At 40.9% G+C, this 25,946-nt stretch overlaps 2 protein-coding genes and 2 long non-coding RNA genes across 5 annotated transcripts in view; 3 read left to right on the forward strand and 1 right to left on the reverse strand.

Moving 5' to 3' along the window:
• The window catches only part of LOC138980145 (uncharacterized), a 431,218-nt gene that overhangs the window by 41,216 nt on the left and 364,056 nt on the right, over positions 1 to 25,946 (forward strand). The window lies entirely within an intron of this gene.
• The window catches only part of LOC138980094 (uncharacterized), a 35,746-nt gene that overhangs the window by 2,557 nt on the left and 7,243 nt on the right, over positions 1 to 25,946 (forward strand). The window lies entirely within an intron of this gene.
• Positions 1,850 to 24,222, reverse strand: LOC138980092 (uncharacterized). Of its 2 annotated transcripts, XM_070352894.1 has the most exons (11): positions 24,104 to 24,222; positions 22,211 to 22,357; positions 20,191 to 20,840; positions 17,098 to 17,203; positions 16,153 to 16,329; positions 15,423 to 15,532; positions 9,132 to 9,240; positions 8,164 to 8,340; positions 7,430 to 7,568; positions 5,846 to 5,966; positions 1,850 to 5,004 (listed from the first exon to the last, which is right to left on the reverse strand). In XM_070352894.1, the coding sequence occupies exons 1-11, from the start codon at positions 24,123 to 24,125 to the stop codon at positions 4,792 to 4,794; spliced, it is 1,971 nt and encodes a 656-aa protein (XP_070208995.1). In that variant the 5' UTR covers positions 24,126 to 24,222; the 3' UTR covers positions 1,850 to 4,791. The 2 variants fall into 2 exon arrangements, with proteins under 2 accessions (XP_070208995.1, XP_070208996.1); XM_070352895.1 differs by lacking the exons at positions 15,423 to 15,532; positions 16,153 to 16,329; positions 17,098 to 17,203 and having other exon boundaries at positions 24,104 to 24,220.
• LOC138980093 (uncharacterized) lies at positions 12,373 to 14,836 on the forward strand. Its single transcript, XR_011460236.1, has 3 exons — positions 12,373 to 12,505; positions 13,140 to 13,265; positions 13,614 to 14,836. It is a non-coding gene; the product is annotated as an uncharacterized lncRNA (long non-coding RNA).

Here is a 25,946-nt window from a genome sequence, read left to right on the forward strand (position 1 = left end):
AACATAGCAAGAAATTACATTTCAAAGCACTTTGGTATATTTTATACCGTCTTTTTTAATTTATTTTACTTAGGGCAATTACATTTTTCTTCATATAGAGAAGTAAAATAATACCTCAGAGATATTCGGAATTTCTTACAATTTGATATGTAGTAGCTCACTCAAATCTCGAGCTATGGTTAAAATGTGAATATCAAGTCCCATGCCAAAAAATGAAACTGCAGGCAGTTTCCCAACCCTACCACCTAAATTTTGCGGTCGTTATTTTTCATTCCCCACATTCATAGACATCAATACTTTTCAGAGATTAAAGCAAGTAGAGCTTTCATATTTCGCATAGTTATAGCCTATGATGTCAACAAAATGTTTACCAGTATTCCATGACCTTGACCTTCACACAAGGGCACAGGCAAGTTTCGAGACTTTGTAACCACTTCAGTATTTTGCAAAAACACAAACAGAACATGATTAAAAAAATCCTATACTAAAAGGGTTGTGAATTCGGTTTAAAATCCGGAAAATAGAAGATATATGCATTGTTTGAAGGGAATGCAGCAAGAAATGTACAGTACAAAGAAGTGTGCAAAATTGTATAGAGGTTTTTGTATACCAATTTTCTGAGCGCTATTTCATAAGTAGGCAGCCGCCTTAAGGTAGATATATATATATATATATATATATATAAGTATAAATCCGCCTTTAGGACGACCATTGTAAAAAGGGGTTTTATAGCTACCGGTGCTATATCCGTTGTTTTTAAAGCAATATTAATAAAATTTTGTAATTACATTTGCTAATTGACCTACACCCGACTGTCATGAATTGAACGTGAAAATCTGTCAAGATTAAGATATAGGTGTTTTGCATGGTCGCCTTAATGAAAATAATGCAAGAGTGGGGGTTACGGCGACACGCCTTTTCGGGTAGCTTAGGGCAACCAATTTATAAGGTATATTAAGGCGACCAGTATTTGTATATTTTGTTGTTCACAAAGTTTTGTAAAGGGCCTAGAGCCATAGGTTATGCACTTAAAAATGTCCAGTTATTATTATTATTTTAACAATTTTAATTGTCTTCTTCTGCGTTCGTGGGCTGAAACTCCCACGTACACGCGTGTTTTTGCACGAGTGGAATTTTACGTGTATGACCGTTTTTACCCCGCCATTTAGGCAGCCATACGCCGCTTTCGGAGGAAGCATGCTGGGTATTTTCGTGTTTCTACAACCCACCGAACTCTGACATGGATTACAGGATCTTTTCCGTGCGCACTTGGTCTTGTGCTTGCGTGTACACACGAAGGGGGTTAAGTCACTAGCAGGTCTGCACATAAGTTGACCTGGGAGATCGGAAAAATCTCCACTCTTAACCCACCAGGCGGCAGCGACCGGGATTCGAACTCACGACCTCCCGATTAGGAGGCCGACGTCTTACCACCACGCCACTGCGCCCGTCATTTTAATTGTCATTTAGTTATGTGCTCAAACTCTGCAGTTCGCGCTTTCGAAATCGTTATTATTTAAGGTTCCTGATGCTTTGTGTTGAGTGTAATCATGGCTGTTTCATCACTAATTATTCTGTTGGCAGTTTTAATAAACAGTTCAAAACGTGCAATAGATTTTGTGTATGAGTTGTGACAGAAAAAATGATAGATGCTTTCATCAGTGTTGTTCCCAAGTCAGAAATAAAAGGTCACTGTTTGCAAAATTTAAACATATCAATAGGAATGCCTTGTTGTAATGTTAACAGGCAGATGTAAGCAAAGTACATCACAGAAGAAAAACATATAACAGGATGTACATATACACACATTAACACATACAATGCAAACTGCGATAAGTCAACGAATGTGTATTTGTTCAACAGCTCATTTATTTGTCAAAAACAAGAATAAAATTATACACATACACCTTCAGCAATGATGTTTTAATGTGCGCACTTGTTCTTAAATCGCTTCCCTACACTTACCATATTGTTCGAGTCCAAAACCTACTATACTTTGTTCAGTAAGGGAGATTTGACAAAAGGGATGTTGTACAGAGTTGCGAGTGGGACCTCTCTGTAGAGGGTAACAAAAACGGGAAAAAAAGACAACTTACAAGTATGTACAAGAATAAAGTTCTTGCAAAGAATACACTTGCAAAAGGTCTATTGTTTTCAGGTAATGGCAGAAATGCACTCAATGCTGGATTGATCTGGGGCCCTACTACACTCTAAATGAACATGATGGGAATTGCACACACTCACTTATTTGAAACAGTTTGAGAACGGCATTCAAATGTTCTGTTTTGAGAGTTAGCTGCTGTGATCATCTTTTGTGTGCTGAATGAACTGAAAAAGTAAGCTGTTATGGGCTCTCAGTGTGTTCTGCATGATCTGTCAATGTTCTAAATGCAGAACGCTTTCAATAGTCTTGCCGACGTTCTTTCCAGAACAGCACAGTGAAAGTCTGCTAAGATCACAATAAATGCTCTATAGTTTACAGTACACTAATTGAGGTCTTTTTAAATCTCTGCCATGAAACAATTTGAGAACACAAAAAAGTAATTTGACCACTTGCAAGTGTACGGTTCAGATTACCAATGATCTGTTTGAAAGAAAAAATATCGTGTGCAGAATTATGGCACACATATTTTGGTAGTCTTACATTTCACCTAATCATTAACAACATAGAGATCCATATTTAGTATGTTTAAGTTATCTTTTATGTTGAAATCATTGTAAATGTTAGGGCAGAAATGATGTCATAAACACACAAGCTACACCAAGATACCTCAAATTGAAGAAGATTAATGAAGCACAGAAACAACAAATTTTAGTTAAAATTTCAATCAAATGTACACTATCAAGAAAACAATCGTAATTGAGTAGAATCAGAACCAGTGGCCTTTTGGAGAGAGTTACTAAGCCCTCTTCCAAGCATAACATTTTTGGCAAAATAAAGTCAAGACAGAAGAAAATAAATGGCATGCATTTACAATGCAACAGGATTTATTGGGGAACTAATTTACCCCAGAGAAGTGAAACAAATACAGATTAAAACAGAGAACAGTTCTTTGAAATTATTTTGATGTACATGATTGCATAGATTAACTGTGTTGTTTGCAATGTTGATCAATGCCACACACAAATTGACCACTTACAGAATTCATGTACATACATATCACAAACTGGGAAGGAGCGTGATTGACAGTTTGAACTGTGCATGGTATTACAAATTACAATGCTATATTTACTCTGTCATTAGAACTCAGTATTAGAAGCAAAACATAAAACAAATGTCATCGATTTCAAGACACGACTGACAACTTTTAAAGCAAAATGATATAAAATGATTTGAAATTTTCAATGAGAAATAAATGATGACATTATTGTAACCTATTAAAAAAGCTTAATTGTTTTCTATTTATCCTCCAGAATTAGCTTCCCATCAATTGAACATGAATAACAACAACAGGCACTTGTATTGTGGAGAGGAAGTCTTATTATAATACCTTACAACCACTCATCTCAAAAGGTTATGAGTGCAGTCACTGGAGGGTAGTCACATGCTTTGTGCGCCCTTCAATTACTGCATGCACTCAAAATATTACATTTCGTTTTCACCAGTATCGCTATAACATTAACAGCGATCGTTCAGCGATTACTAACTCACAGTACAAAAGAGGGTTTGAATGGGAGATAATGGGCAATGCAGAACTCTTGAATAGATTAGTGACGATCCAAGTGATCAGGCTTGTGTCAGACTGCTTTGATTAGTCTGAGATAGAACACCTGATTGCATTTTCTGCTCAGCTCTGTTCCGGTCATTGCAGAGGTATCTGGCGTCCAAATATTTAGAGTGTACGAGGCACACTTTTGTCGGTCAACATAAAATGTTTAGTGCGTGAACTTTTTACTCTATGAAATAAGCCAAACACGCATACATTTGTAGTGGATTTGACCAAATTTGTTCATAGTACCGGACCTTGCATAATAACACAAACCAGGCCTCGGTCGAGTCTCAAGTGAAATTCTCCTTTATCCGATACTGACAACGATTTTCAAAACACATACTTGATATTCTTTAGTTTAGCTGCCGAGATTGAACCAGTACACATCTGTCATGGGTGATTTTACATACACACATACTCTTTAGTTTAGCTGCCGAGATTGAACCAGTACCACCCAATGATTGCTTTCTGCTTCTTGCCATTCACACAGTGTCAGTCTGGCTGGTTCACCATCCATTCTTGCGTTAAAAAGGGTAAATCCAAAAACAAAGAAACTGCCAGCGTTTTACCACGAAGGGCCATATCAGGGCGGTGCTGCTTTGACATATAACATGCGCCACACGCAAGACAGAAGTCGCAGAACAGGCTTCATGTCTCACCCAGTCACATTATTCTGATTATTCTGACACCGGACCAACCAGTCGTAGCACTAACCCCATAATGCCAGACGACAGGCGGAGCAGCCACTAGATTGCCAATTTTAAAGTCTTAGGTATGACCCGGCCGGGGTTCGAACCCACGACCTCCCGATCACGGGGCGGACGCCTTACCACTAGGCCAACCGTACCGGTCAGAGCTCAGTGACAAGAAGAAAAAAGAGTTGGTGAAATCAAAGGTGTTCAATGAGCAAAAACATACAGAAGGAAGGCTGTTCTCTTAAAACGTTTTATGTTAATGTAAATCCAATAACAAACGTTCCAACAACCTACCTTTCTTGTTTTTTGATTTTAAAAAGGGTAAGCCTGCCCACAATCAAGTTGCGCATTAGAACAAGCAGGCAGCTTCATGGCTGCAGCAACCCTTACTTCATTAGAATGTTTTCTTTGTAAGTGTCTGATGAGCACACTTTGAAATTGGCCACAATATAGGCAAGGTCGTTTCGGTTTCTTGGAAGAAATGTTTGGCAGTCCGTCTGAGGCAGGTGGCAGTCCATTTGAGGCAGGTGGCAGCTCATCTGAGGCAGGTGGCAGTCCGTTTGAGGCAGGTGGCAGTACATCGTGTTTGTCTGGTATTTCTGAAAAAAACAAAATATGCAAAAAATCCTATTACAAAGTTTTCAAAGATCAAAGCAGCTCTACCCAAGAAAAAAATGAAAACTGAACAACGCTTCTTGAAGAATAACCATGTGATCATATTAGGCATAACCAAAACCAATATCAACGATTATGAAAAGTGATCGCTTCCTGGAAATAAAAGCCCAGGTTCAGATCTTTATGTTCACAACAAAAAGGAGCATGGTAAAAATTTCAAAATGGGGGAATGTTGCAGCAGCTTAACTGAACATTTAGTAACTTTTGCCTGGTCTTTGCAAGACTGGTGAATAACGTGTTTCACAAATATACAATTTCCCTGGAAACCATGGACTCCCAGCATTTTCCTTAGAAACAAATGAAGCTGCATAAGGCAGAGATGCGTGTGTGTGTGTGTGTGTGTGTATGTGTGTGTGTATGTGTGTGTGTGTGTGTGTGTGTTTGTGTGTGTGTGTGTGTGCATGCATGTGTCAGACATGAGGTGAGGAAGCTTTTGAGACCATGTTGCCAGTTTTGGTGAATGCTATTTTTAATTGCTGTCCAGTGTTGTTTTCAAAATTGATGTTTTTTACATTTAGTCAAATTTTGACTTAATGTTTTAACAAAGATGGGAAAATGTAGAGCATGTACAATTCTGTCCACACGAAACTGTTTTCTTGATAGTACACTAGTTGATTGCAACTGCATATGCAAATGTCCTGAACTATAGTCTATAGACAAGTCTTGCTTCTGGCTCAGGAAAGCTGAATTTTAGGTAAATTGGCAAATCATGAAAGGTTGCAGTCATAGAGTCACTACTTCTCAGTTTCTTTCACGGACTTTTACCTTGGCATGTTTTCTTCCTTTTTGCAGGTGGTGACAGCATTGAGTAGTAGTACATGTAGCTTGAAAAAGGTGTGCCATCAGAATCAGAATCACTCTCCGGATCGTAACTGTAGTCTTCATCCTAAAACAAAATATTCACAGTTAAGTTATAGTGATGTCTCTGGCAAGGCGGAACATGCCATCATGTGAAACTCTTTTTTTTATTTTTTATCTAAACATCACAAATGAAAGCTCAAAACGTATTTGTCAGTAGATCTGGAAATCTGGTCATAGGTCCTTTTGAGTAAAACTAAAAGTACTTGGAGGAAGGAGAAAAAATTATCACATTCACACTATTTGACTTGTAATGCGTGTGTGTTAAAGCCCCAGTCCGTCCCAAATGGTTTACAGAACGATTCAAATCTTTTCATGAAAAAGCAGTTCTAACCTTATCGAACACACTTGCAATAGCATTTAGTGAATAGCATTAAATGACACAGTTTTTTTGTTTAGCTCGAGTAAACCACACACCTGTTTTTGTGGTTAATCTAACCCCTGAGCCATCGTGAACCCATGTGATCTACTTTCCCTTTTTTTCTCACAATTTAGTAGTCAGTCCTTGATTTCAATGCGACTCGCTGTATCTGCCATGGCTCGTTATCTAAAACGCAACAAATGGCTGCGAGTCACACGAAGTGAATGGTGTCGGCTGACCGTTCAAAGAAACTGGCGACATGCTGAACATTCGTCTGCTACGAGAAACACGTTTTGCAGGACACGCTTCAGGGCTAGTTTTTAAACTTTAAAATCTTCGAGTTTTACTGATTTTGTCTTAATGAAAAAAGAATTATTTAAGAATATTTGTGTAACAAGCTGTCAATTTATTAGTATAAGTTAGGTCTAGCGCCAAAACGAGCCATCCCATTGTCTGATCAGACAATCCGGCTGGCCACGCAAAAATAAATTCGTTCATAAGTGCTCGCTCTTTTCGGAGGGCACCTACGATGTTCTCAAGTGGTGAGTGTTGAAATGCAAGGGTGTTTGTACTGTGTGTAAAAGCCTGACAGTGTCTGTGATGGTTTACGGGAAGCTGCGTGTGCCTTTAAATTCAACAGGGGACCTAGGTTGATCAAATGTCGTCCTAAAGCTATAATCATGCAATACTTTTCTTATTTTCAGTCGCCCTAAGGTTTGGTGCTTCTATTTAAATCTCAAATTGCTTAACTTTGTCATAGAGTGAGACTGCAAGTCGCCCACTCGGCCACTATGGTCCCATTAATAGTCGTGTTCAATGTGCTTTTGACACAGATCATCATAATGGTCCCGACTCTCCTCAATTATGCGCTTATCTTGTGTCTTTTCTGGATTACACAGATACTGAAGTAAAATGCAAAAAATCCTTAAAATGTGACCCTCCACCACGAAATGAGTCACATGTCACCTCGCGCGGTTCTGCACTAGGCTTAATATAAGTCCAGGGAGTGTCTGGTAACAGTTTGTGGGTCACCTTAATCACAGGCTTATAAAGTTAAAAAGTCATCCGGAGAGTCAAATTCAGGAAGTAGGTAACCCGTGAGTTAGTTCAAATCGCGAGGCTTTTCGTACCTGTCATCTCCAGATGAGGCTGGTTTTATCGGTACATCTCCAAATGAGGCTGGTGGTAGCGGTACATCTCCAGATGAGGCTGGTGGTAGCGGTACATCTCCAGATGAGGCTGGTGGTAGCGGTACATCTCCAGATGAGGCTGATGAGAAATAAATCAGGTCATCTTTTTACTGACACAAACTTTGAAAGGAATTCCTGTTCACGAACCGCCTTTTTCTTTGTTGTTGTTTTTACATGATGGAAATTGAGCTTTCCACGCTTTGAACAGATCAATACAACTGATCTCGTTTCGTCACTTCATACGAGACTCGCCACGTCATGTCACAAAAGTAGAAACTCAAGAAGTTTAAGAATTGTAAGGCGGCCTTCTGTCATTTTCAAGGGTACCAATTTGAAGCCAATATTTATTAACCAACATGAACCGTAGCCTACCGTACAGTCTAACAGTGTGAAATGTGAATGAGGGTCGCATCAGCAACTTTAGCCTATTCATTTCACCCTCCGGATGGACGGTCTTATCAGACACTGATTTAGTGATAAACACGTAGTATCGATGCAGGCACACTCATTTTCGCAAACAAGCAGTTGCTTCATAAAATAGGTACTTAACAATTGTGCAGCAAGCTGGTTTTAAAAGTGCATGCATGTTCTGCTGTGCAGTGACTTGAATGAGAAGCATTTAACAAGGGTAAAAGATCAAATACGGTGATGCCACACGCTGAAGAATAACATACCTGGAGTCCTGAGCTGCTGCTGAAGGACAGTAAGGTCGGTGGGAAGCTGGACATTGTTGGGAGACGTAAGACGAGACACAGACTGCGCTGGCAACATCATTGCTTGAGGTGCCAAGGCAACGGGGTGCCAACCAGCCATCGAGAAAACCAGACTTTGCTGACTTGTTGTAACCATGCCTGTCAAACAAGTACAATGTATATCACAATGGGCACAAGTCTGTTTTATGTGGGAAAAAGTATAGCCAGTGTTGTTGCCAGCCTAAGAAGACAATAGGTCATTTGGACCTCCCTAAAAAAAAACCAATAAGTCCAAATGTCCTGGCTTTAAAAAAACAATAGGTCCAAATTACCATGCCGTAGTATTATATTGATGAAATTTCCGCTGTTTGCGCCGTTTTCGATAATTAGGTACACCGGCTGGAACGGGTATTTCCGTAAACGCAGCCTCGAGTGTCAATGACGACAAACACAGAGTCAATGACGACAAACACAGAGTCGGCACCGAGTGCATTTTTCACTCGTAGCAAACATGAGCATTTCGATCGGGGTTTGTTTTCCGACTTTGCAACTCCCATTCCATTCATTGCAGACCTTGTCCGCCTTGTACGAATATGTATCGGTCAGTTGACCACCAAAACGTAAAAACTATCGGTCCATCGACCGGACAAGGCTAGGTCCAATGCGTCAAATCAGAAAGGAATGCGTCAGAGACCGAAGACCAAGGCCTGGCAAGAACACTGTATAGCATGTTAAATTCTTTACACAAGAAACTGTTTCCTTGATAGTACAATAAATGATTGCAACTTGACTAGGAAATGTCCTGAACTATAGACCAAGTTGTGGTTTCTGGCTCAGGAGAGTTGAATCTTAAGTAAATTGGTCATCCATGAGTTAAGTAAATTGGTCATCCATGAGTTGTCGCAGTGAGTGAGTTACTACTTCTCACAGTTTCTTTCATTGACTTTTACCTTGGCAAGTTTTCTTCCTTTGTGCAGGTGGTGACAGCATAGGGTAATCGCAGGAAGAAGGTGTGCTATCAGAATCAAAATCACTCTCCGGACGGTATAAGTCTTCATCCTAAAACAAAATATTCACAGTTAAGTTAATGTGATGTCTCTTGCAAGGCGGAGCATAGAATCATGTGGAACTTTTATTTAAACATCACAATGTAAACCCCAAAGAGTATGCGTAAGTAGATCGGAATATCGAGTCAAAGGTCCTTTTCAGTAAAAGGACTTGGAGAAAGTATGAACACATTCACACCATTTTTGACATTATCATATATATACTGTTCAAAAAAAGAAACGCATAGCTTGTAATATTTGGTTAATTTAGTTATATGGCTACAAGGATATCCACCAAACTGCAGAAAATGTTTATCTGGTCGTCGACCTTTCGTCCATTGCCACAAGTGAGCTCTGCACGTGACGCATGCGTTATCAGTGGCTACAATGTCAAAATTGCTCATTTGGCATGACCACTCGTCATGCTTCAGTGTAATCTCGTGAAACTCGGGGAATATTGAGCTCTCACCATGTCTTCCAAAACCCATAAAAGCGGATTGTTCGCCACAAAGAAATCAGACGACAATTCAGCGACGAAAGATGGCCCGATTGAGCAGAGAAGACCGCCAAATTGCATTGGGTCGTTTACAAGCAGGCCAAAGTCAAAGTGCAATCGCCAGGCACTTCCACGTGTCCCAGGGCACCATCAGTAGACTGTGGGTCAGGTTTCAAGCCACTGGCTCCGTTGCTGACTTGCCACGAGCGGGAAGACCAAGGGCGACAACTGCTGCTCAGGACCGTTTCATACGGCTCCGCCACCTCCGGAATCGTTTCCTGTCGGCCTCATCTTCTGTCCAGGCTCTCCCCGGGCCACACCGATTATCGGACCAGACCGTGCAGTACCGCCTGCATAAAGCTGGTTTGAGAGCTCGCAGACCTCACAGAGGAGCTGTCCTCACCCGCCGCCATCGCCAGAACCGAGTGCAGTGGGGCAACCAGCACCTTCGCTGGACCGTCCGGAATCACTGGAGACACGTGTGGTTCAGCGACGAGTCCTACTTCCTGCTCCAGCGACATGATGGTCGGAGGAGGGTCTACCGGAGAGTAAACGAACGTTACGCGCCCAACTGTGTGGATGAGGCACCCATTCATGGTGGTGGAGGCGTCATGGTGTGGGGGCGATCAATACCGCTGGAAGGAGCACCCTGGTGCACGTCCAAGGGCGCATAACTGCCCAGCGATACGTAGAGGAAATTCTGCGCCCACACGCCCTTTCTCTTCTGGCTGACCAGGATGCCATATTCCAGCAGGACAACGCTCGCCTGCACACAGCACGACTCACCACCCAGTTCCTCACCGACCACCATGTCCAGGTGCTTCCCTGGCCATCCATGTCGCCAGACATGAACCCGATAGAACACCTCTGGGATGAATTGGACAGACGTGTGCGCAGGCAAGAAGAAGCGCCAGCAAATCACCGCGATCTATTGCAGGCACTTCAGGAGGAGTGGGACACCATCCCACAGCAAGATATCCGGCATCTGATCCAGTCCATGCCCAGAAGGTGCCGGGCAGTTGTTGCTGCTCAAGGCAGTCACACCCCCTACTGACTTGACAGCCTCGGCACCCAATCGTATTGATTGACTGATTGATTTGAAGATGCAAATGAACTGTGTGTGCATTCAACTGTGTCCATACCAAAATTCAAACAAATAATCTAAATATTGGATTTTCTGTTATTTTTTTCGAAAAATAAAACAAATTTGGCAAGTAGCAACTATGCGTTTCTTTTTTTGAACAGTATATATAATATGCGTGTGTGTCAAATTCCACAGGGGAGCTAGGTCGAACATATGTCATCCTAAAGCTCCAATTCAGCAATTGTACAATACTTTCAATGTATTTTCTTTCGCCCTAAGGTTTGGTGCTTCCTTTCAAATCTCAAATGTCATTTTAGTGACAACCCAGATCCAATTCACCAAATGTCGCCCTAAAGCTCCCATTATACAATACTTTTGATTAGGGCGACCAAAAATATAACATATATTGTGCTAAATCCTACAGGGGAGCTAGGTCGACCAAATGTCGTCCTAAAGCTCCAATTGTACAATACTTTCAACTTATATTCTGTCGCCCTAAGGTTTGGTGATTCTTTTCAAATCTCAAATTTCATTTTTACTGACAACCCAGATCACATTGCCTATCAAGCAGACATACAAGCTAATGTCGACACATGCTTCCAGACAAATTTGCAATAACAATAGAACCTTTTCCCATAATACCATGGCAGCTTAGTACACCTGCCTTTCCTTGAGTCTCCACAATCATCATTCTGATTATTCTGAGACTATGATGCATGCTGGGTGTGTTTCTGCGGGTTGCATTGACCCGAGTTGGACATTGGCGTCAGGATCAAGTCCAAGCATGATTTTGAGGGCATATGTACTCAGAATACTGAATAGACCTCAGTTTAAAATCTCATCCCAAAGAGTAGTGAGACACCGCCCTCCATGTGGGGTCAAGTTAACAGCAGTGTACAACTCAGACAGTCACTTATCCAAGTACTGCCTAGGCTCGGCATTGCTTAACTTTGTCATTGAGTGAGACTGCAAGCCGCCCACTCGGCCACTATGTAGGTGCCAGCACTACTCTATACAGCTATGCGGGAAACTGACAAAACTCCTGAAAAAATGTGTTTGTTTGAGACGAGATTTCTCCCTTCATTGTTCACCCCCGTGTTTAAAACTTCTTGAGAAATAAAGATTGAACATTTATCTGTCGATTGCAGTGTTCGTTTGTCCATATTGTGCGAGAATGTGAGTGTAAAAATTAAATAGATATACCATCGATGCGCCGTGAACAAAGCGCACGCTGCAATGGCCGCCATATGTTTGCACTCGGGACGCAGTCGGGTGTCATCGAAAAACTCCGGTTTCACCGCCTAAAAGTTCCATTCATGCTATGCAAATGTGCGCAGTTCAAAGAGTAATGATTGAGCCGTATTTTCGTATTTTTTCTTTCATCAACAATTATTTCCAGTAAGAAAGATTGTCGATTAAAAGTAACGCTCAGAAAACATCTAACTTTAAAGAACTTTTTGTCATTATTTACAAAAGATAACCTATACATTACGGGTAGCGTCGGAAAGCTTGTTTTTCACTGAATTTAATGAGATGCGAAACTAATGTGTGGGACGCATGCGCACAAAACGCCAGCCAGCCAACCAACGTCGACCACCTCAAAAGCTGAATGTGCAAGCATGGCGTCTACCGAACATTCACGCGATCCACCTGACCCTCATTCAGCGTCATTTCTCCAGAAAATTGAAAGGTTTTTCGGTAAGCATAACAATTATTTCATAAAGAATTGGCATATGATTATTATTGTCGAAGGATTTGTGGTTATTTGCTGAAAAAATCAAGAAAAAGCAAATCGAAGACGCTCTCAATTTTAGAACAGAGGCTTCTAGAAATCCCGATGTGCTTGTTTCCAACTTCGGAGATTTTTTTTGTTTTGTTTCATAAAACCTGTTAAAAAATTATTGAAATTGAAAGGCAGATGCATTAGGAAGAGTTCTAACTTCGATGCAGTTCATTTTGTGGATTTGCTGCCTAAAATATTGATATAAAACGTAACGATGAAATACCGGAAGTGGTGTGTCGTAAGTTGTTACTCGTCTGTGTCGTCTGCTACTGCATTCGAACTGACACTCAAGGTTAGGTTTAGTTTTTGGCGAAGGACTTGCTTAGGCCGTGAAGCCTATTTAGCGTCCTCTCTCATGTTTTGGATTTCATTAATAGAAATCAAGCTGTCTTCATTTGATTAACGATCAAAAGAATACAGTAAGTTCATGTTACTTCGAGCTGTTGAAACTTAACATGTTTTACAAACTTAAGAGTTCCCCATGCTGTTTTAGTCACACTATCTGCATATTGATTTGTTTTTAAACCTTGAATTTGCTTTGTTTTCAAGAGAATGATGCTGAGCTGGACATAATGAGAAAGTACTTGAGCTGTACTGGGAGAGGTCGACGCCCCAAGTTGTCGACAAGCAGCCACTCACAGTGAAGTTGTTACAACTTGAACTACTGCGTCACGAGTAAGTAAATTATTTTTATGATCAAATTCTGCAATGTGTAAAACCTGTCAGTGTAGTTGTTACAACTTGAACTACTGGCGTACTGCGTCACGAGTAAGTATATTTCATTATCAAATTCTGCAATGTGTAAAACCTGTCATTGAAGTTGTTGTTACAACTTGGGACTACTGCGTCACGAGTAAGTATATTTCATGATCAAATTCTGTAATGTGTAAAACCTGTCATTTTAAAAGTCATCAAGTGTGTATTTACTGAAAGCTGGCCTTCCAAAGTACCAAGTGTTTTGTTTTGTCAACATTTTGTAACACACCAGCTTACAACTTATAAGGCAATCAATATATGTTGCAGGCTGGAGCTTAGCTGGCAAGCTGTTGATGAGGTTTTCGAAAAAGTGGCTGACAGAAATCTGCTGGGAGGTTTGCAGCTGAAAAGTGAAATTGAAGGAGTGGTGAAGGATGCAACACGGAGTACAGATGAAGATTTTCCTGCGTTTCTTCAGACAAGCTTAGCGACCTGTATTGAAGGCAGGAATGAAAAATGTTTGCGTATTGTACACTGAAAGTGAACGATCGTCTCCTGAAGCTTGGAGCCTGAACAAAGCGTCTACTGGAAAAATATATTATACAAGTAACCTTCAGAGGCATTTTATTCATGACTAACAGTATGTGTTCCTTATGATGAACAGAGACTGGAGGCCTAATGTGAAAATTCCATCTACAAAAGTTCTGAAGATATGCGTATTTAAAGTTGACTTTTTTTTTACCATGAGGCGACTAGATATCATGACTAAATCGCCTTCAGAAGGAATTTTGTTTTAATAATTGACATTTTGTCTTATTTTAGCATGTGTATATGTTGCTTAGGTTGTACACAAGCTGTTGACCAAAAATGAAAGCTCTGCGTGCAATAGATTTGAAGATACTGATTTTCAAAGTTGACTTTTTATACTGTGCGGCCACTGAAAATTGACTAAAAATTGTCTTCAGAAGCAAATACTTTGTAAAATACTGACACTAAGCACTGTTTAAGCATGAATATGTGTTGCTTAGTATGTATGGAAACTGCAGGCCCATTTTGAAATCTCTATCTGCAATAGATTTGAAGATATTGGTCCACCAAGTGTACATTTGGGTAAAATAGCGTTTTTTCCATTGTGCAAATTGATGTTTTTGCCAAGTTTGAAGCTCTGTAACTTTTTTTCAAATGAAGTGTAGGGCCTGGAAAAAAATAGGCTAAGTTAATATGTACTACTGTGCAAGGAAATTTATTGTGAGACATTTGTGTCCCATACATTTTGAACTGCAGACCTGCCAACATGGTACCCTGAACAATTTTTACACGCTTTCCAATTGATTTTGAAGCCACTTTAGCATGGCATTTCTCCCAATACCTTCACGCTGACACTACTGTTTTTTTCTGATGTGTGCTGTCATGTACTTATATTTTACAAATATGCCATTCTCTGTACTGTACTTTGTTATTGTATGAAATGACAGGGGTGTAAATATGATGAAATATTTGTCGATCGTGACATGGGCGCTGGGTCCCGACTTTGATGGGCAATATCTCAGGACCTAATAAAGCTAGACACTTACTGTTTTGTTTGTGTTTCTTGTATTTGTGTGTAGTTTTCAAAAAAACACATTTCAACAGTGCTCACATAAATGAAAATTTTCACTGCTGGTGATGCTTTTGACACAGATCATCATAATGGTCCTGACTTGCCTCATTTATGTGCTTATCTTGTGTGTTTTTCTGGATTACACAGGTACCGTAGTTAATGTCCAACTATCCTAAAAATTAACAGTTTCTTGGTGGTGAATGCAAGTACGTGTAAGAATGTTGTGCCTTTTACATACTTTCTTTTTATTCTAAATTCAACCAATATACATGTGTATGTGTTAAAGCTTACAGGGGAGTTAAGTCGACCAAATGTCGCCCTAAAGATCCCATTATACACTACTTTCCACTTAGGATGACCATAGTATTTGTGCTTCCATTGGACTGACAATAATTACCCCCGGGGGGGGGGGGGGGGGGGGGGGGTGGCGGGGCCCAATTCCCATTTCCTGTGAAAAGTTAAAAAAGTCATCCGGAGAGTCAAATTCAGGAAGTAGGTAACCCGTGAGTTAGTTCAAATCGCAAGGCTTTTCGTACCTGTTCATCTCCAGAAGAGGCTGGTTTTATCGGTACATCTCCAGATGAGGCTGGTGGTAGCGGTACATCTCCAGATGAGGCTGGTGGTAGCGGTACATCTCCAGATGAGGCTGATGAAAAAAAATCAGGTCATCTTTTTACTGACACATACTTTGAAAGGAATTCCTGTTCCCGAACCGCCTTTTTCTTTGGCCCAGCTGAGGATCCACCTCTTTGTTGTTGTTTTTGCCTGATGGAAATTGAGCTTTCCACGCTTTGAACAGATCAATACAACTGATCTCGTTTCTTCACTTCATACAAAACTCGGTCACGTCATGTCACAAAAGTAGAAACTCAAGAAGTTTAAGAATTGTAAGGCGGCCTTCTGTCATTTTCAAGGGTACCAATTTGAAGCCAATATTTATCAACCAACATGAACCGTAGCCTACCGTACAGTCTGACAGTGTGAAATATGAATGGGGGTCGCATCAGCAACTTTAGCCTATTCATTTCACCCTCCGGAAGGACGGTCTAATCAGTCACTGATTTAGTGATAAACACGTAGTATTGATGCAGGCACACTCATTTTCGCAAACAAGCAGTTGCTTCATAAAATAGGTACTTAACAATTGTGCAGCGAGCTGGTTTTAAAAGTTCATGCATGTTCTGCTGTGCAGTGACTTGAATGAGAAGCATTTAACAAGGGTAAAAGATCAAATACGGTGATGCCACACGCTGAAGAATAACATACCTGTAGTCCTGAGCTGCTGCTGAAGGACAGTAAGGTCGGTGGGAAGCTGGACATTGTTGGGAGACGTAAGACGAGACACAGACTGCGCTGGCAACATCATTGCTTGAGGTGCCAAGGCAACGGGGTGCCAACCAGCCATCGAGAAAACCAGACTTTGCTGACTTGTTGTAACCATGCCTGTCAAACAAGTACAATGTACATATCACAATGGGCACAAGTCTTTTTTATGTGGGAAAAAGTATAGCCAGTGTTGTTGCCAGCCTAAGAAGACAATAGGTCATTTGGACCTCCCTAAAAAAAACCAATAAGTCCAAATGTCCTGACTTTAAAAAAACAATAGGTCCAAATTACCATGCCGTAATATTATATTGATGAAATTTCCGCTGTTTGCGCCGTTTTCGATAATTAGGTACACCGGCTGGAACGGGTATTTCCGTAAACGCAGCCTCGAGTGTCAAAGACGACAAACACAGAGTCAATGACGACAAACACAGAGTCGGCACCGAGTGCATTTTTCACTGGTAGCAAACATGAGCATTTCGATCGGGGTTTGTTTTCCGACTTTGCAACTCCCATTCCATTCATTGCAGACCTTGTCCGCCTTGTACGAATATGTATCGGTCAGTTGACCACCAAAACGTAAAAACTATCGGTCCATCGACCGGACAAGGCTAGGTCCAATGCGTCAAATCAGAAAGGAATGCGTCACAGACAAAAGACCGAGGCCTGGCAACAACACCGTATAGCATGTTAAATTCTTTACACAAGAAACTGTTTCCTTGATAGTACAATAATTGATTGCAACTCGACTAGGAAATGTCCTGAACTATAGACCAAGTTGTGGTTTCTGGCTCAGGAAAGCTGAATTTTAAGTAAATTGGTCAACCATGAATTGTCGCAGTCAGTGAGTTACTACTTCTCACAGTTTCTTTCATTGACTTTTACCTTGGCAAGTTTTCTTCCTTTGTGCAGGTGGTGACAGCATAGGGTAATCGCAGGAAGAAGGTGTGCTATCAGAATCAAAATCACTCTCCTGACAGTAGTCTTCATCCTAAAACAAAATATTCACAGTTAAGTTAATGTGATGTCTCTTGCAAGGCGGAGCATAGAATCATGTGGAACTTTTATTTAAACTAAAACATCACAATTTAAACCCCAAAAGGTATTTGTAAGTAGATCGGAATATCGGGTCAATTTTTGAAAAAGGACTTGGAGAAAGTATGATCACATTCACACCATTTTTGACATATATATATACATGCGTGTGTGTTAAATCCCACAGGGGAGCTAGGTCGATCGACCAAATGTCATCCTAAAGCTCCTATTGTACAATACTTTCAACGTATTTTCTTTCGCCCTAAGGTTTGGTACTTCCTTTCAAATCTCAAAAAAGTGTTGTTGTCTGATGTTGATGTCGTGTACCAAAAAGAAATAAAAACGTGTATAAAAAAAAAAAAAAACTGAAAAAATAAAATTCTCAAAAAAGTAATATGTCATTTTTTTTTAGTAACAACCCAGATCCAATTCGCCAAATGTCGCCCTAACGCTCCCATTATACAATACTTTTGATTAGGGCGACCAAAATTATAACATATATATATATATGCATGTGTGTTAAATCCCACAGGGGAGCTAGGTCGACCAAATGTCATCCTAAAGCTCCTATTGTACAATACTTTCACATATTTTTTTCGCCCTAAGGTTTGGTGCTTCCTTTCAAATCTAAAAAAAAGTGTTGCTGTCTGATGTTGATGTCGTGTACCAAGAAGAAACAAGAAGAGCAAACGCTCGATCGAGTCACTTTCGCAGTTCTGAATATTATATGAGGCATCAGATGGACAGGAAGAAATTGCTATTCACAACACAATGAGTCACGTTCACATAAAATTTGAGCCCGGTCACTTTTATAGTTTCCGAGAAAAGCCCAACGTTAAGTTGTGTGTTGCCGAACAGAAAAGGCTAGTTATCTCCCTTGTTTTTCTGATAACGTTCGTAAAAGGCTACAGATGTAAATACTTTGATGTAAAGAATAATCCTACAAAGTTTCAATCACATCCGATGAACTTTGTCAAAGATATAAAATGTCTAATTTTTCCTTTGACGCTGACCTGTGACCTTGAAAAAGGTCAAAGGTCAACGAAACCATCGTTAAAGTGTAGAGGTCATTGGAGGTCACGACTAAACAAAATATGAGCCCGATCGCTTTGATAGTTTCCGAGAAAAGTCCAACGTTAAGGTGGTGTCTACGGACGGCCGGCCGGACGGCCGGCCGGACAGACTAACACTGACCGATTACATAGAGTCACTTTTTCTCAAGTGACTCAATAAAAACGTGTATAAAAAAAAAATCTCAAAAAAGTAAAATGTCATTTTAGTAACAACCCAGATCCAATTCGCCAAATGTCGCCCTAAAGCTCCCATTATACAATACTTTTGATTAGGGCAACCAAAATTATAACATATATATATATATTGTGTTAAATCCTATAGGGGAGTTAGGTCAACCAAATGTCGTCCTAAAGGTAAAGCTCCAATTGTACAATACTTTCAACTTATATTTTGTCGCCCTAAGGTTTGGTGATTCTTTTAAAATCTCAAATTTCATTTTACTGACAACCCAGATCCCATTCTCTATCAAGCAGACATACAAGCTTATGTCGACACATGCTTCCAGACAAATTTGCAATAACAATAGAATCATTTCCCATAATACTATGGCAGCTTAGCACACCTGCCTTTCGTTGAGTCTCCACAATCATCATTTTGATTATTCTGAGACTATGATGCATGCTGGGTGTGTTTCTGCAGGTTGCATTGACCCGAGTTGGACATTGGCGTCAGGATCAAGTCCAAGCTTGATTTTGAGTGCATATATGTACTCAGAATACTGAATAGACCTCCCTTTAAAATCTCATCCCAAAGAGTAGTGAGACACCGCCCTCCATGAGGGGTCAAGTTAACAGCAGTGTACAACTCAGACAGTCACTTATCCAAGTACTTGGCTAGGCTCGGCATTGCTTAACTTTGTCATTGAGTGAGACTGCAAGCAGCCCACTCGGCCACTATGGTCCAATAAATATTCGTGTTAAAATAAATGTGATGCTTTTGACACAGATCATCATAATGGTCCTGACTTGCCTCAATTATGTGCTTATCTTGTGTGTTTTTCTGGATTACACAGGTACTGTAGTTAATGTCCAACTATCCTAAAAATTAACAGTTTCTTGGTAGTGAATGCGAGTACGTGTAAGAATGTTGTGACTTTTACATACTTTCTTTTTATTCTAAATTCAACCAATCTATATATGTACGTGTGTGTGTGTTAAAGCCAAATGTTGCCCTAAAGCTCCCATTATACAAAACATTCCACTTAGGCATAGGGCGACCGACAAGTATGGGTTATATGAAGTCTTATATCGCGCGCGTATCTCCAGACTCGGACTCAAGGCGCCGTGTGAGATGGATTTTTTTACACAATACATCACGCATTCACATCGACCAGCAGATCGCAGCCATTTCGGCGCATATCCTACTGTTCACGGCCTATTATTCAAAGTCACACGGGTATTTTGGTGGACATTTTTTTAATCTATGGCTATACAATTTTGCCAGGAAAGACCCTTTTGTCAATCGTGGGATCTTTAACGTGCACACCCCAATGTAGTGTACACGAAGGGACCTCGGTTTTTCGTCTCATCCGAAAGACTAGCACTTGAACCCACCACCCAGGTTAGGAAAGGGGGGAGAAAATTGCTAACGCCCCGACACAGGGTCGAACTCACTTCCGAGCGCAAGTGCGTTACCACTCGGCCACCCATTGGTGCCTTTTCTCCAATTTCATTAGACTGACAACATCGACCTAGAGGTGGCTAAATCCCATTTCCTGGAAAGTTTAAAAAATAAAAGCGGTCAATTTTCGTCCTGATATGGCTCTGCGTAGTCGGCTGGACGTTAAGCAACAAATAAACAAACAAAAACGGTCAATTTCATAATGGAGGTAACCCGTGAGTAAGTTCAAAATCACAATGCTTTTCGTACCTGTTCATCTCCAAATGAGGCTGGTGGTATCGGTACATTTCCAGATGAGGCTTTTGGTAGCGGTACATCTCCAGATGAGGCTGGTGGTATCAGTACATCTCCAGATAAGGCTGGTGGTATCGGTACATTTCCAGATGAGGCTGGTGGTATCGGTACATTTCCAGATAAGACTGGTGATAGCGGTACATCTCCAGATGAGGCTGATGATAGCGGTACATCTCCAGATGAGGCTGGTGATAGCGGTACATCTCCAGATGAGGCTGGTGGTATCGGTACATTTCCAGATAAGGCTGGTGATAGCGGTACATCTCCAGATGAGGTTGGTGGTATCAGTACATCTCCAGATAAGGCTGGTGATAGCGGTACATCTCCAGATGAGGCTGGTGATACTGGTACATGTCCAGATAAGACTGGTGAAACTGGTACATATCCAGATAAGGCTGGTGATACTGGTAAATCTCCAGATGAGGCTGGTGATGGCGGTACATCTCCAGATGAGGCTGGTGATACTGGTACATCTCCAGATAAGGCTTGTGATACTAGTACATCTCCAGACGAGGCTGGCAATACTTGTACATCTCCAAATGAGGCTGGCAATACTGGTACATCTCCAGATGAGGCCTGAGGTACCAGTACATCTCCAGATGAGGCTGATAAAAAACAAATCATATCTTTTAACTGACAGAAGCATGTGTTGCATATATATATATATTGTAATACAGACCTTGGGACCTCAATTTTGCCATGGAGTTTAACAAAAAAAAAGCTACGTGCATTTTCAGAAAAATGAGAGTACTCCACATAACTTTTAATCATTCATTTCAAACATGCTGCACACACCGTCATTGATAAAAAAAAAAAGATGGAAATCTTTGTTGATTTTTTCTTTAAGAGAAGACCTAATGTCATTAGACATCTGTTTCATCATTGCTGTAGCCTTCTTGCAGGAACACTTAGACTTCTGCGCGATGTTTAAGACAGGAAACACACTTTTGACAGCTTGTAAAATCACATCTGCTGTGCTCAATGACAAATTCATTTTCACTATCAGCTCGGATAACATCGCTTTGGCATGTACTGCACCCTGTTCCTCGGGTAGATCTTTTGCAAAAGACAAAGTCTGTGATGCTCCTCATGCTGGCAGCGGCTTTTCTTGGTGTTGTCAATTTCAGGATCCCTATGAGTCTAGCTTTGACATGCAGTGTCTATCGATGTCAAACTTGGAAAACATACGTTGAAAGGAATTCCTGTTCCCGAACAGCCTTTTTCTTTGCTCCTGCTGAGGATCCACCTCTTTGTTGTTGTTTTTGCATGATAAAAATTGAGCTTTCCACGCTTTGAGCTGATCAACGCAACTGATCTCGTTTAGTCACTTCATACGAGATTCAAAATGGCCATAGTAACAGGTTGTTTTTTTACACTAACTGAGTGAACCGAAAGTAGAAACTCAAGAAGTCTAGGAATTATTTCTCTTTTTTTCCACAGACCGTATCAATCGTAATTTAGAAAATCAAGAGTACAAAATATGGCAAAATCTTACGGGTTCCCTTTTTTGTACTATAAATAGCAATAAAATGATCACAAGATCAAGAAGGGGCATTTACAGGCTTCATGGCCTATCTAATACTAATGTACATTTGAAACTTAGTCAGGTATAGATTACATTCAAAAAGCAGAGGGGTGGACTTTTTCTTGGGTTCCTACCATTGTAAGTTTTTGTTAAAACTTTAAACAATTAAAGTAAAGGTTAATGTATTGGCAAAACAAAGACGAGAACCGAAAAATGCCACACTATGAAAATAAGTATGATAAAATGAAGTCGCAGTAACACTAAGCTTTCAGTTTTATGGGAAAAGTATATATTTCACGACGTTACAAAAACATATTGAACGGAATTGCCACCACCAAGGAATATGATAGCCATGCCTTCAACCCTATTCAACGAAGAGGAAATCTGTATCTGTCAAGTCAATGCTGGTGTCTTGATTACCGCTTTACTGCTTTAAAGAAATGTGCCAACCTTGTGTTTTTTCTTCTGTGACTCGACGGCCTCCAGCTCCTCTTGCAGTACCACAACTCGTTTGGACAGCTGCTAGTTGCGGAATGACAGACTGTCGACCTCCTGCTGGTACTTTCTGTTCCATTGTTCCTTCTCTTTCAGGTGCTCCTATACAACAGGCACAAGAACCAATTGTATTTATGGTCAGTTGACAAAGCCATCTACTTTCAGTACATTTGACACTTTTCAACAATTTAGTCTTATGGTATGAATATTCTTCAAATGGCAAACAATTTTCTAATTACATTCAAAGTTATTCTTATAATTATCATATGTTAAAAGGCTTTTCTGGTTAATGTTAATTGTAATTCAATCAAGTTTGCGTTTTAATGAAACAGATCCTGTGATTGGTCAGAATGCCCCAACTCATTAAAAATTACCGGTCATTAAATAGAGCTTAAACAATGACCACGAGTTGATTAGTGGAAAATAAACCACGAGTGGGTATTTGCAGCCTCTTGGTAATTCACGAGTGTGCGGAGCAGGTTGTTAATGAATTTTTTAGCTAGTGGCTATCGACAATTAGTCACCGGTAATTTGTAATGAGTTGGGACATTCTGACCAATCACAGGATCTGTTTCATTAAAACGCAAACTTGATTGTATTACAATTGTCGATAACCACTCGCTAAAAAATCCATTAACAACCTGCTGGCGAGGCGTATTGATACAGCCTCAACTAGTCTCGGTTAGCTTTGAGGGTCATTTTACAAGTAGGAAATATGAAGGCCAACGAAATACCGAGACCATAAGGTATGCGAAGTGATGACGTTGAGTACGTGACGTAAGTTAATGCATGAATTCTTCCGGACTACGGTCAGTCAATTCCAAAGATCGCTTTTGTGATGAAAAGAATTTGTTTTAGAGTTTGCTGTCCAGAAACCCGTCAAAAAAGAAGGGAAAATGTGTGTGAAAGAAAACAAAACAGGAGCAGAGTGATACGATAGGAATACAGAGACATTTCTTGGGACTTGACCCTTGCAGGTAGGTGGACTGAAAGTAGTGTGTGAACAGAACAGAACCAATTCTGTCTGTTTACAACCGCATGAAAGCAGGAAAGAGATTGTCGTCAGATTCAATTACAATAACATTAACATGCTTCCATTTGAAACTTCTCGGTCTTCATCGTGGATTGACGCCCTCCCAAAGTCTAATTGAAGCCTTCAATTAGCTTCTGTCGGGCGTCAATCCCCGATGAAGACCTCGAAGTTTCAAATGGAAGCATGTTAATCACTTAATGTGTAACTGAACAGGTGGGGGCCTCATCAGATCAAAAAGCTGTGTCTGGCAAGAACCGTAGTGAAGGCATTACATCCGCATCAAAGCGACGAAGGAAAGTGTCCATTCTAGCTCTGCCCTCTAAAGTCAAACAGCAGTAAGTCCACTCATAATAAAGCCAAAATGAAGTATTGCCAGTCATAATTATGATAATATGACTGGCAATACTTCATTTTGGCTTTGATTTTTGTTTGTATGTTTGCTTAACGCCCAGCCGACCACGAAGGGCCATATCAGGGCGGTGCTGCTTTGACATATAACGTGCGCCACACACAAGACAGAAGTTGCAGCACAGGCTTCATGTCTCACCCAGTCACATTATTCTGACACCGGACCAACCAGGCCTAGCACTAACCCCATAATGCCAGACGCCAGGCGGAGCAGCCACTAGATTGCCAATTTTAAAGTCTTAGGTATGACCCGGCCGAGGTTCGAACCCACGACCTCCCGATCACGGGGCGGACGCCTTACCACTAGGCCAACCGTGCCGGTTTTTGGCTTTGAAGGGCAGGCTAAAGGTAGTCACTTTGATTAACTGGAAATAATTCATGCAAGTTTTTGTCTTAGCTTTTCTTACCTGAATTATTGCGTAAAGCCATGAGGACCACTCATCCTCCTACCTCTGGTGTAATGAGGGTAGTAGTCCATTTTTGCCGCAAGTACCTGGATAAAAAAAAGCATACACAATAAAATATTTTGTGTTGCCTCAACGTGCATGTCCACCCCCCCCCCCCTCCCCCATGTGACCATCTTATCAAGTTGCAGATATTGCTAGTGGTCAGTGTGTTCCCAACACAAATGTGACAAAGGGGTGCTGGTTTTTGTTTTATTAGGTTGAACTTGAAGAATTTTGTAGTAATGAATGTTTTTTGTTCACATCAATTTTGACTCGGTTTAAAGACTTTCATCTGGAATGTTCATAGATCAACCCATAAAAGTTTATCAAATTCCCTTACCAATAAATACACTTTAATTTTCCATGACCAGTGGCTGAACTTCTGTAACACTGACATTCAATTACAATAACATTAACATGCTTCCATTTGAAACTTCTCGGTCTTCATCGTGGATTGACGCCCTCCCAAAGTCTATAGTAATTGAAGCCCTCCGTCGCTTCGCTCTGTCGGGCTTCAATTAGCTTTTGTCGGGCGTCAGTCCCCGATGAAGACTTCGAAGTTTCAAATGGAAGCATGTTAATCACTTAATGTGTAACTGAACAGGTGGGGGCCTCATCAGATCAAAAAGCTGTGTCTGGCAAGAACCGTAGTGAAGGCATTACATCCGCATCAAAGCGACGAAGGAAAGTGTCCATTCTAGCTCTGCCCTCCAAAGTCAAACAGCAGTAAGTCCACTCATAATAAAGCCAAAATGAAGTATTGCCAGTCATAATTATGATAATATGACTGGCAATACTTCATTTTGGCTTTGATTTTTGTTTGTTTGTTTGCTTAACGCCCAGCCGACCACGAAGGGCCATATCAAGGCGGTGCTGCTTTGACATATAACGTGCGCCACACACAAGACAGAAGTCGCAGCACAGGCTTCATGTCTCACCCTGTCACATTATTCTGACACCGGACCAACCAGGCTTAGCACTAACCCCATAATGCCAGACGCCAGGCGGAGCAGCCACTAGATTGCCAATTTTAAAGTCTTAGGTATGACCCGGCCGGGGTTCGAACCCACGACCTCCCGATCACGGGGCGGACGCCTTACCACTAGGCCAACCGTGCCGGTTTTTGGCTTTGAAGGGCAGGCTAAAGGTAGTCACTTTGATTAACTGGAAATAATTCATGCAAGTTTTTGTCTTAGCTTTTCTTACCTGAATTATTGCGTAAAGCCATGAGGACCACTCATCCTCCTACCTCTGGTGTAATGAGGGTAGTAGTCCATTTTTGCCGCAAGTATCTGGATAAAAAAAAGCATACACAAAAAAATATTTTGTGTTGCCTCAACGTGCATGTCCACCCCCCCCCCCCCCCCCCCCCCCCATGTGACCATCTTATCAAGTTGCAGATATTGCTAGTGGTCAGTGTGTTCCCAACACAAATGTGACAAAGGGGTGCTGGTTTTTGTTTTATTAGGTTGAACTTGAAGAATTTTGTAGTAATGAATGTTTTTGTTCACATCAATTTTGACTCGGTTTAAAGACTTTCATCTGGAATGTTCATAGATCAACCCATAAAAGTTTATCAAATTCCCTTACCAATAAATACACTTTAATTTTCCATGACCAGTGGCTGAACTTCTGTAACACTGACATTCAATTACAATAACATTAACATGCTTCCATTTGAAACTTCTCGGTCTTCATCGTGGATTGACGCTCTCCCAAAGTCTAAAGTAATTGAAGCCCTCCGTCGCTTCGCTCCGTCGGGCTTCAATTAGCTTTTGTCGGGCGTCAATCCCCGATGAAGACT

This window comes from Littorina saxatilis, linkage group LG11 (genome assembly GCF_037325665.1).
Source record: "Littorina saxatilis isolate snail1 linkage group LG11, US_GU_Lsax_2.0, whole genome shotgun sequence".
Lineage (NCBI taxonomy): Eukaryota > Metazoa > Mollusca > Gastropoda > Littorinimorpha > Littorinidae > Littorina > Littorina saxatilis.